Source organism: Leucoraja erinacea, chromosome 16 (genome assembly GCF_028641065.1).
Source record: "Leucoraja erinacea ecotype New England chromosome 16, Leri_hhj_1, whole genome shotgun sequence".
Taxonomy (NCBI): domain Eukaryota; kingdom Metazoa; phylum Chordata; class Chondrichthyes; order Rajiformes; family Rajidae; genus Leucoraja; species Leucoraja erinaceus.
Genome location: NC_073392.1, coordinates 22,356,361 through 22,368,731, shown reverse-complemented (window position 1 = coordinate 22,368,731; position 12,371 = coordinate 22,356,361). Strand labels below are relative to the sequence as shown.

The following is a 12,371-nucleotide window of genomic DNA, read 5'->3' as shown; positions in this document are numbered from 1 at the left end:
GTCAAGAGTGTTTAATTGTCATTTGAACTGAAAGCGAAACAATGATTTTTTTACTTGCAACATTTGTTAACAAAACAATCGTAGATAACATGATGAACAAAAAAATGCACAATAAATTAAACAAAAACAGGATTTTTTTGCCCCATAAAACCCTAAGTCCCTAGCGAGCTGTATGTGAATAAAATGCTCAACCTGTGTAATACAAAACACACCAGGTACTCTCAGAGACTGAAATTAATAAAAGAATACCATAAATACCCAACAGGTCAGGCAGTAGGTGTGAACAGAGAAGATATTTCTGCCTGTTGATGCCACTCAATCTGATGAATATTTCCAGAACTTTCCAGTATTATTGCTTCCCCGTCAGTTTCCCCATCACTGTGCCATGTTGCAAATCCCACCTAGGTTATCTTGGACAGGACTAGTGTGTGACCTTGTCCTCCAGGAATCTGGCATATTTACTACTCTAACTGCAACCTGTTGTGTCACATAAGGAACCCGTCTCAATGAGCAACAATTGGCTGCCACCTCAGTGTGGGGGCATGACCCTGAGGGGATGGGGATTGCAGTGCGATTGGGAGCGCTGGTTGCTGTACAGGTGCTACCTTCTCTGATTCCTTTGTGGTAAGGACAGAATGGTGAGCATGATGGTAATGGCAGGTTTCCGTCGATGTACGCCACACAGTTGTGTTCAATCTATGTATTGAGGGAGAGTTATGTAACTAGCTATGAGGTGAAGCAATGATAGAGAGGCTTACAGAGATACAGCCCACTCTCCACACTGACCATCAACCACCTTTCTACACTTACCCTGCATTAATCCCAACGTTATGTCCACATATCCTCATCACCATCACCCTTCCTCCGCCCCCAATTTTTCCCATTTACTTTACACAAAGGGCAACTTGCAGTGGCCATTTAACATATCAACCTGCACATCTTTGGGATGCATATGGAAACCAGAGCACCCAGAGGAAACCCATGCAATCACAGGAAGAATGGACAAACTCCATACACGCAGCATCTGAGGTCAGGATTGAGTCTAGATCTCTGGCACCATGAGGATGCTGACCCTGCCAACAGTGTCACTGCATTGATATACAAAACACCCAAGCACACATGGCAGTAATTTGCCAGTTCCCCTATTCTGAAAGCACTTAACCTGAACAAACTGATGGCAGGAGTAAGATCCTTCCTTATGCGTAGGTGTTCTTCACCCAGGACATGACATTAGCATTAGGAAGCATTAACATTAGGACACCATTAGTTATGAGTAAAAGGTTAAATAACTTATCGACGTGGTGCTGTACTACTACAATGACTCCTCCCTCAGTTCTTTATGAGAGCAGCAAACATATCTCACACGGAAATATTCAATTGATGCTATTTTATTATTGAAGCTTTTGATGTTTCAAAGAAGCTTTTATTGCAAGGTTTACTATTTAATTGTACAATATGCTGGTAAACTTGATAATGTCACAACATATGTTCAGTTTATATTTCAGTATTTTATTGGCTGCCTTCATTTGTTTATTTGTCTATCCATCTGCTTGTGTGTATCCACGGATATTAATTTATCTCAGTAAGTTGTATGTCACCTCAACATTGTCCATGCAATCCATTCAGATATCGGTGAAGAATGATGGCATCATAATGATGCCTTCTTGACCAAAATGGTAGAGTTCATGTTTAACAAAGGAATATGTGTGGAAATTCTGAAGTGCTTGCTCAGTAAATGATTCCTTCATAAGGACACTGCCAATAAAATAGTCCATTCTATGAGCCTTCTTCTCAAAGTAACCAATCTTATTGAGCAATCATTTCTGATTGCAATAAGAAATCAGCGTTGTCGATCACTTTTCCTACCATCACTTGAACGGCAGTTATTGTGACCTGCTACCTCTGTAGACAGTGCAACGAAGACACGAGACAGTGTCTCTTTGCTGGAATCTGCCGCAAAAATAAACTGTTGGAGGAACACAGCAAGCTAGGCAGCATCTGTAGAGGGAAATGGGATGCCAACAGTTTGGGTCAAGGCTTTCAATCTGGACTCAATCCATTGTCCATTTCCCTCCGCAGACCTGCTGAGTTCCTCCCACAGTTTGTTTTTTGTTCCAAATGCAGTACAATGCACCGTAGTATATTTGTAATGAACCCTTATCTCTTTGGGTCACATGAGCTTCATGCTCCGCTTCTGCCTTCTTTCAGAATTGGTTTGTTTTGGCTCACAATCAACCCATTTGATCAAATGTTGTTTAATTAGTTTGGGAGCTGAGGTATATTTGCTTTGTCAATGGCCACATCTAATGCAAGTTATTTTCATTGCTGAATCCATGCCTCAGTGTCAGACTCCCCACATACCATTTACTGAATACATACTGTATAAACCACTATTTCTTGCCCTCTCCAATCCAGTGATCTTGATCTGCTGAACCTTATTTAGATATAAAACCAGGCCAAGACCATGTTAAAAAATCAGGTCAATTCCTCAAAAGCATCTCCTTTCCAAAAATGTAAAGTGAAGTAGTTTATAAAAAGCACATTGTTCTTTGCCAAAGCAGTATGGTAACGATAAAGTCAGCAGTGTGCATAATGATCTGATTAAATTACTATAATTTAGATGCATAACACAGGAGGGAGCGTTCTCTCCAACATTGTTTTGGATCAATTCCAAAGTGTGATGTATTTTATGCTGGTAAAGGATATGTTTTCAGGACAATGGGAATGAGCAGTGGACCAGGAACTGCTTGGCCACCTGTTCCACAGACAAAGCACAGCCAAAATGACATTTGCTGTTGCACACAGCATAAATGCCATACTTCACTAGATCAAATACTACCCATGGGTTAAATACTGCCTAATACCCCAAGGTAGGAATCAGCGCCTAACTGCAGGGACATATTAATTGCACTTCTCACACCAACCATCCTGTGCGACTAATTTAAACACTAGAAAGATTTATGTTATATGGTTACACTCTTTAAACCCTGGATTGAGATTACTGAACCAATTTTCCTTTTACACCATCTGAAACAAGACCTCTTGTCTCAGTGTAGTCAAAGGTTAGTTCTCTAACCCATCATGATTTTCTTTGCTTAATTTGTGCCAGCGATATCACTGTACAACATCCTAATTCCATACATTTAGCACTACATATGCTTGTGAGGAGTGTGACACTTATCCCACTGCATAAATGATGCACCATATGGGCATCTAAGAAATGTTGTGACTTATTTTAACCCTTGCCCTGCTAAACTGAAATCTAAGTGACAGCATTATTATGAATAGCATTTTACACCTTATCCCTGTTACACATCCTTCCTCATCTCTCTTCTAAAGGTAAACACCCTTTCATTCTGAGGATGGGTCCTCCGGTCCTAGACTCTCCCACTTGTGGAAATCCTCTCCACGTCCAATATATCCAGGCCTTTCATTATTCGGTAAATTTCGAAAGAAGTCCCCTCTCGTACTTTGCCATCATTCAGAACTAATCCACTTGGATTTTATTGTCTCTGTTGACTGGTTTTTTCACCCTTCTCCAGATTAAATGTTGTCAGCCACCTGCCTACCCAAATACACTGCCCATCTCTGACAACTCGCGATGTATTACCATCCTCCGCCACCACCACCCCTACAAGCTTTGTGTCTTCTACTCATTTGGGAATGCACACCTATTCCGAATTGTTAATATGCAATGAAAGGTAACAGCCCTAGACATTTCTATTAAATGTCATCTTCAAAAAGCAATTCTCTCTGCTTTTGGCTTTAAGCCAATTTCTGCTGGATACAGATAATGACCCTTTAAATCCATGGGCTTTAGTTTTGCTCACCAGCCTTTTATGTGTAAATATATTAACCGTCTTCTAAAAATGCACGTAGTTGACATTCATTGCATTTCCCTGACTAACTGTCTCTGATATTTCATCATATAGCTCTGTCAGCTTAGTTAATCATTTGGTGGGCCGAATGGCCTAGTTCCAATCTGCATCACTTACTTCCAAAATACAGAGAAATACAAGCTATTTTTGTTATTGTTAAGGACCTCAACAATGCTGAAGATGTCTCCCCAATATTTTTTTCCCTTTGAGTCCACTCAATCAGTACTATTACCTTCCATTTAGGTTTGATTTACTGGTCATGGCCAAGTGCATGAGATGACATGGTCCCATATAAGAGGAGCAGTGTGCATTAGCAGTGCCAAGCATGCATCACACGATTACTGACACCAGTGGCAAATGTGAGTAGGCACAACCTCCACACAAATGCTCACAATCCAGACTCACACTGTGAGCAAATGCTCTTGAATTCTAGGCTGTGTTCCAGGTTAAATTAATAACCACACGAGAGAGAGAGAGAGGGAGAGAGACAGAGAGAGAGAGACAGAGAGCATCAGGGAGTCAGAATGATAGAGGGAGAAGAGAGAGGGATGGACAAAGAAAGAAAGGTAGAGGGAACAAGAAGGGGGCAAAGTAGAGGGCAAGAAGGAAAGGTAGACCAAGGACCAGATGATTAGGGATGGCGAGGGATATCAACTGTTTTAATTATTGCTGGGAATACAATGCACTCAAAGTGATTTATTTCTTGCTTCCTCTAACAAAATGATAGAAAGACTGAAAGATAGAACACCTATTAATTAATTTCAGAGAAATTGTAACTCTTATCAGGATCAAGTTCAATCAGTGGCACTGAATATTTTATGCAACAACGACATGATGACATTTTGAAGAAAACCCTACATGTTTGTCTAGGATTGTTTCTTAATGGCCTGCACAATTGTGGCTGCGATCTACCCGCTGGTCTTTCTGTAATGCGACAATCTACAGGCACAAAGAACTGTCGGGGGGCATGACTAATGGCTCAAAACATTCACTCTGCGATCCATGCAGCTTTAATGAGAGGAAGTTTATCAGCACGAAGGAACGTATACTGGAGTCCTAAACCCTGCAGAGTGCCTGTGGTGTTCAGTCAGCCGAGGGCTCATTACCGACTTCCACTTCCACTTCCTTTAGTACCGATTCTTTCAAAGCCTTTGGTGGAAATGATGATGAGCAATGGCAAGATACATATGCAGGCACTAGTACCTGCAGGGAACTGTACACAGAGGCAATGTATAAAAATATAACAATTCCAGGTGTTTGTGCCGCACCAGTCCCAGTTGTTCTACTGGCTCCCTGTGACCTTGTTTCGTCATCTCCACTGCGAGTCCTTTAGTGATTTATATTTATTGTCCTGAATCTGGCAGCACAGTCATGTGTGAGCATTGTGAACAACAGCGGGCTGAGCACACAGCCTTGGTCCCAGTGATATCAGTTCAATCTATGACAAGCTTCTAGTCATCTGACTCGTGTGGCCCTGATCAGTAAACATCAGCAGCCGTTTCATTAAGAGGAACATTACCATGTCTTCATCTGACTTTCTAGTAGTCATCATTGAACAGGAGTTACTCACTGGCAAGCCATCAGATTACATTACCCCATCCTCTTTAGGGATGCTGAGCATTCCAAATTTTTCCCTCTCACATGTACAGTAGAATTTGGGGTCCAAGTCCATAGCTCCCAGAAAGTGAACACATCAGTAGGTAAAATGGTAAAGAAGGTGTATGGTATGCTTGATTTTATCAGCCAACACATTGAGTTTAAGAACAGGAGGTCATGTTGCAAATTTATACCACTTTGGCTAGGCCGCATTTAGTCATTGTGTGCAGTTCTGGATAGCCCATTACAGTAAGAATGTGGAGGCTTTGGAGAAGCTGCAGAAAAGGTTTACCAGGATGTTAAAACAAGGAACTGCAGATGCTGGTTTACAAAACGTGACATAGGTGCTGGAGTAACTCAGCGTGTGTCAGGCAGATGAATAACTCAGGCAACCTACTCAGTTACTCCAGCACTTTGTGCCAATATTTTTTACCAGAATGCTGCCTGGATTACAGGGTATTAGCAGTCCGGAGAGATTGGACAGGCTTGGATTTTTTTTTCTCTGAAGTGTTGATGGTTGAAGGAAGCCCTGATAGAAGTATGCAGAATTTATGAAGGGAAGATAGGGTGGACAGTGAGAATCGTTCTCTCAAGGCAGAATGTCAAAGACTAAATGGCAAAGCTTATGATCAAAGGGGGAAAGTTTAAAGGAGATGTGTGGGGCAGGCTTTTTACACAAAGGGTGCTGGGTGCCTGGAATGTGCTGCCAGGGATGGTGGTGGAAGCAAATACGATAGTGCCGTTTAAGAGACTTTTAGATAGACACTTGGATATGCAGGGAATGGAATGATATCGATCACAAATAGAGGGAATTAGTTTAACTTGGCATGATGGACAGCACGGACATTATGGGCTTACGGGCCTGCTCCTGCGATGCACAGTTCTATGCGATGTTACTAATACACCACACTCCCTATTACAGACAGTCTGATGAATCAGGCTGTATGACTACCAGCTGGAGGACAGCTGAGCCTCAGCGGTAGCAATCTCACCTCTGAGTCAGAAAATGATGCTTCAAGTCCCCAGTTGAGAAAAATGATCGCATAATCCAATCCTGGTAACTGAAAAGAAATAAACTACTGATGCTGCTAGGTTGAAATGAAAACAGAAAATGCTGCAAATACTCGATGAGATTGGGATATTGCTGAGTGCAAATTTACTTCAATATATTTAACTTTACAATAGTAAAGAGCTGTAAAGCAATTTGCAACATAATGGGAGGCATATTTTTGCAGTGAGTTGAGTTACTGCCTCACAGTGCGAGAAGCCCCCAGTACAAGTCTGTACATGCGCTTTCCTCCAGGTGCTCTGGTTTCTTCTACTTCCCAAAGATTTACTGGTTGGAGGATTAATTGGTTGCTGTAAATTGACCCTAATGTATGGGTGTGTGGTAGAATCTAGGGGAACGTTGGTGGGAATGTGTGGAGAAATAAAACATTGGGATTAATGTTGATTTTGTGTAACTTATACTGCACACAGCCTTTTGGTGGGTAGAAGGGCCTGTTTTACATGTCACTATTAGAGAGATGCTATGCCCAATATATCAAAATACAATTCTGTTAAAACAAAATGGTAGAATTAGTACAGAGATAAATGCCGATAAACCAACAACGTCGGAACGCAGTGCACACAGTAAGGGAAGGCCTTCGGGTCCTGGGGCCCAGAGACATGGACACCCCCCCCCCACTGACGCTGACAGTAAATTCTCTCCCAGGACCCTGATTGACCTATGCATCCTTCTGCATGTGAATCACATCCACATTAACTGAGACCCACCAGCAGGGAAACGTCATGGGCACAATGGACTCCCCCCATAATTGCCACTAGTAGACAATACAACAACTGTGATTTGGGATTTCACAACTAGGTGAGAGTGCCTGTGCTGGGTATTGGCAATGCACGGCACCTTGCGTGGCTACATACATAGCTGCCTCAGGAAACAAATATGTCACTTAATTGCTGAGATCAGGACATTCAAAAGAGGCCAGACATGAACGCCTAAGCTCAAAAATAAATGCGTGAGATAACTACACCCTCCCTTCCCAAGTAAACTATCTGTATACCCATAATAAGGATATGACAGAAATGTCATACTTCTACTGATGCAAGACCTTTCAAAACTGCATCCAATATGCTAACTGTTGCAGTTATTACATATAATTAATCATTATTAAAGTGCTTATGCTCTTGTTTTATCTAGTGGTATTGATTGCACCCTCTTCGCAATACCAATTAAATCCTCTGAGCATTCTATTTAATTTCTGTGCAGTCTAACTAGAAACACAGGCAGTAATTACATCCCTGGCACTGACGATTGACTGCTCTAATAGTGGGATTCATAACTTCGCCAAGGAAGGAAAGCAGAGGATGAGTCTTTTGACCTGAATAAACATTGGAGATAAAGAACCACAGCACAATTACGTTTGTAACACAAACCGTTTTAAATTGGAGAGGTAGGGAAATTAAGACCAGAAGATCAAAACAGAAAATTCACTGCAACAAGGCAAAAGGCAGTTACATATCTCCTAGATATCCATTCTTGAATTCCACACGTTTACTTATCTTTGTATGTATGTGTGTATGTATGATGTATGTGCCACATCTATTTTTTTTTTTGAAAATCTGTGTAGCCTAACCCGAGCCCTTTTGCTTAGGATTACTTTAAGGTAAACTATTTTATCTCCCCCGTGATGGTAACTATACAGTTCCAGGACTTAGAAATGACAAAGAAGAAGCATCCTTTGAGAAGGATATGCTCGTTTGATGAGAAATAAAATAATTCCTGCTTGTATTTGATGTCCAGTCTGAAAGGAAAGTTTACATCACTGATCAATATCCTCGTCAAGTTCCAAGTGTAATGCAGTGCATGTCTCACATCTCCCTACTAAAGGCCTTCATGAGCTCACTGTAATATCACCAGGACAAGGTCAACCCATGCCTTCAGTGGATCCAATCAGTCCAGAACTCACTATACACCATATAACATGTACACCAGTGTAAGACACATTATGTCTGATCAGCCACTTACTGTAGCTTCAGTTCTACTAAAGAAGACAGTTATTTTTGAGTGGAACATGAATGCCTCCAGAATTTTTGACCACTGATCTTTGACCACTAGCCTTTTTCTCCTTCAACTCTTGTATCTGATGTCGTTTCCATTGCTGACTCCATAATGGCACCATTAATGAAAGGACACGGGTTGGCTCCAGCAACGTCTGGTCTCAGATCTCAGTGCTGCTGAACATTAATACTGCAGTAGCCAATGAACCAAATACTATTGGCTTGCTGTGCAGCCAACATTTACCAAACCCCAAACATGTGTATTTTCTGGCCTCGCGCCATATCATTAATATGTGCACCTCATTCACCTCCCTTGAGTACCTCATGTACCCAGTGTGATACAACCAATGCTTGTCCATTCTGCTCATTGTCTCTCAGTGGAAGCTGAGTTACAAGTCCTCCCCGTGTCATGCAGGGCTCTATTCCTGTGAAATGTTTGAAAGTCTGAATTGCAGCTGCGAGCTGAGTTTCCACCCAGCAGGAAATGCCTGCAACCCTGCAGCAGCCAACAAATACACCACGCAGCTCTCCCTAACACCCGCTCAAACGTGCGGGCTGTATACAAGTCAGACATTCATGAGCTGGGGAGGATCTATAGATGGTCAAAATATAAATTGCTGCAGATGCTGGAAATCTCAGATTTAAAAAAAGAAAAAGCTGGAAACACTCAGCAGGGCAGTCAGTGACTTTGGGGAGAGACAGACTTTCAGGCACATGACCTTTCATTCTGACTGTTCCGAGAGAAGCAAATTCACAAGGCAGACCGCCGAAGTGTACGAGAGTGGGTTATTAAAGTGTTTGTTGTACCTATTGTATTGTTGGTTTGTATACTTGGCATGTGTTGGCATATATTTTATCTAGTGACGAAGCACATGCCGTGGTGGTAAGCCAAAGCAAGTAGTACAATATGTACTTTTGGGGAAGAGCAAAGTAGGATTGTGAAGTTACGTGAGTCAGTCACAGACAAGTCTGGCCACCAAGAGGATGTCCCCATTGTCCACTCATCATCTTCTTCTCCTCTTTTATCTTCCTTCCCTTCCTCTTGCACGGTTGTATCTTCCTTCCCTTCCTCTTACAAGGTTGTGTAATATAGAGCAGGCTACAAAACTGTGCAGAATTACTGTTGTCACCTGCTCTCACAGATCACATTCATTGCCTTTATGTTGCCCTTGTGTATCTCAGTTTTGCACCAGCAACTGTGTGGCTAGAGGACAACCCTTGATACCCAGTAGCCACGCTTGTCCCTTTCTCATATATGGACAGCAGTGACAGCTGCAGAATGTGACTTACACAACAGCTGGTTGAAGTGGAGTCCCTTTCCATTATGGTACATTCGTCAAGTTGAAGACTGCACCCAGAAACTGGGTCACCAGCACTTGTGGCGCACAAAGTGAGTGCGGCATATGGTGGTATTACCAATCTGAAGCCCCAGAAATATAGCTTTAAGAATCGTTATCAGGATTATCTCTCATTTAAGAATATTCAATCCTGACTCTGGTTACCAGTCTTTCCCAGACAGATACATTCCCACCCTGACCCACAAGTGTTGGACGACAGCATGGAAACTGTAAACAGGTTTGGACACGGCATCAAGAGGGAATGGGGAATGCAAGAGTTTAGGTAACAATCCCAAGCCCCATGACCACCAGCAGGATCAAATTAACACAGACACAGGTCACACACCCCTCAATATTTACAGTGTGCGCTGATTACACTGAGTCTTAATAAAAACTGCAGAGAATGTTGTTCCATATAAAACTAGTCACGGGGTCACTTTAGCAAGGTACACTGCTCACTTATTTACAACCAATTTCTGCTGTCATATCACGTGATCCAAGCCAGCAGGAAACTCCAAAACAGCAGTTGGTGGGTTTAGTGTCCAAGGAGGAGCGAAGCTGGGCGTAACAGCGAGACTGCACGCAGATCCCTGTTGTACACAAATTTGCAGAGGGAGGAGGCAGAAAGGGTTGAGGACGGGAAGTGACTGTGGGCGGCAACACATTAAAGGTGGTGGAAATGTTGGCTAATGTGTTAGATTCCAAGGATAGTGGGGTGAAAGGTAAGGACATGGGAACTTTATCCTTTTTCTGTCTGGGTGACGGGGGAGAGAGCAGACTACAGGACAAAGCGGAGACGCGGGTGAGGGATCCATCTATGACAAAAGGAGGGAAACTATGTTTACTAAAGAAAGAGGACATTTCAGATGTCCTAGAATTGATGGACTCATCTTGGGAGCAAATGTGGCAGAAATGAAGAAATTGAGATTAGGGGATAGTATATTTGCAAGAGGCAGGGTGGGAGGAGGTGTAGTCCAGATATCTGTGGGAGTTGCTGAGTTTGTGGTAGACATCAGTTGATAGCCTATACTCTGTGATGGAGACAGAGAGATCAAGAAAGGGGAGAGAGAGTTAGTCAAGTGAATTTGAGGACAGGTGAATGTTTGTGGTACGGACGCAGGGGGGAGCTCCAATACAGTCGTCAATGCATCACATTCCCATCAAGACCCTACACAACAGGGGGCAATTCACCGTGTGCAATTTGAGACGTGGGAGGAAATCGGAGTGTAATGGGTGAAAATCTGCATGGTCACCGAGGAAACATGCAAATACCTCCAGCAGCCGAGGTCAGGATTGAACCCAGGATGCTGGTACCAAAGCAGAGGCTCCGTCTGTTATGCCACTGTTAGATCTGATGTGCGGCAGTTTCCCTGTCACCACGAGTTGAATGGAGTTCATTACCTCATGATTTCTTAAGCTGCATGTTGATGATGTTGTTGTATTTTTGATATTTATCTTGCTCAAGCTTTGCTCTTTCTTTTACCACAAGTGCAGATTCATTCAGTGACAGCAGCTCGGTGACTTACGAGGCCTACAGAGAGAGCAGGGAGACCTCTCTGAAATTGCCTGTCACCCCTGCTCCAACCAAGACGGAGATGGAGGACAGCGATAGGAGTGAGTCAATAGCGAGCAGCTCATCCTTCGAGGACATCGAGTTGGAAATACGTGGTGTCGGGGAACGGCCCAACATCTCTCCGATTGCCGATCCAGAAGGCAAAAAGAAACCAGGTCAACTAACAAACACAAAAAGACATTTAGATATCAGAAGAATAGAGGAAGAATAAATTGGATTAAGAATGCTTCTTGATTCAATTGAAAACTTCTACTGTACCATACTCATGAAAGCTTGCTGCAATATTAGAGAAATGGCTTAAAATTATGGTTGGCATTTGATTAGAGATGTAAACGTATCAGAGTACATGCAAATACTGTATTGTGAGCTGGAGTATTATTATCTTTGAATAAATTCAAATAATTTGCTTTTTGCAATTACAAAAGCTTTAGGTTTATGTATGTCCCCCACAAACTGTAATTCCAATTTTTGGATTTAGAGTTTCTTAACTTTCTCACACATGGAAGTGAGAAATGGTCAATTCGGTTAGTCCTGTTTGATTGACAGGCTTTTTTTCTGAAATTTTTCGATTGGATACCTCAAAGTTGAGGCTTGGAAAGGCATGTCTGACTGCCATGAAAATAGAGTTTCAGAAAACTCCTGTTTCTCTTTCAATGACATGAATTTCAACACACTAATTATTACAAGTGCCTTTGGTAACTCACCCTCTGGATGATCAGTTTAGCATTTATCACGATATTGCAATGTGATTTAAAACAAAGACCGCTTCAGACCAAATTATACAAACGAGTGAACATTATTAGACAAACAGAGACACCCAGGTTCACCTGGCCAATGTCACACAGTTTCAATACCTTGCATATCAATATATGCGGTCTCCATCTCATTTGTACCGATGTGAGTCTTGAGTGAAGGTGAAATTTCAGA

The 12,371-nt window shown here is 42.2% G+C and overlaps 1 protein-coding gene across 1 annotated transcript in view; it reads left to right on the top strand.

Moving 5' to 3' along the window:
* LOC129704603 (testis-expressed protein 264 homolog) overlaps positions 1-11,868 on the top strand; it is a 209,912-nt gene extending 198,044 nt beyond the window's left edge. The window contains exon 4 of the mRNA XM_055647833.1: positions 11,366-11,868. Within this exon, the coding sequence (XP_055503808.1) occupies positions 11,366-11,655 (290 nt within the window). The 3' untranslated portion in view covers positions 11,656-11,868. The remainder of the gene's footprint in view (positions 1-11,365) is intronic.
* The last annotated feature ends 503 nt before the right edge of the window (positions 11,869-12,371 follow it).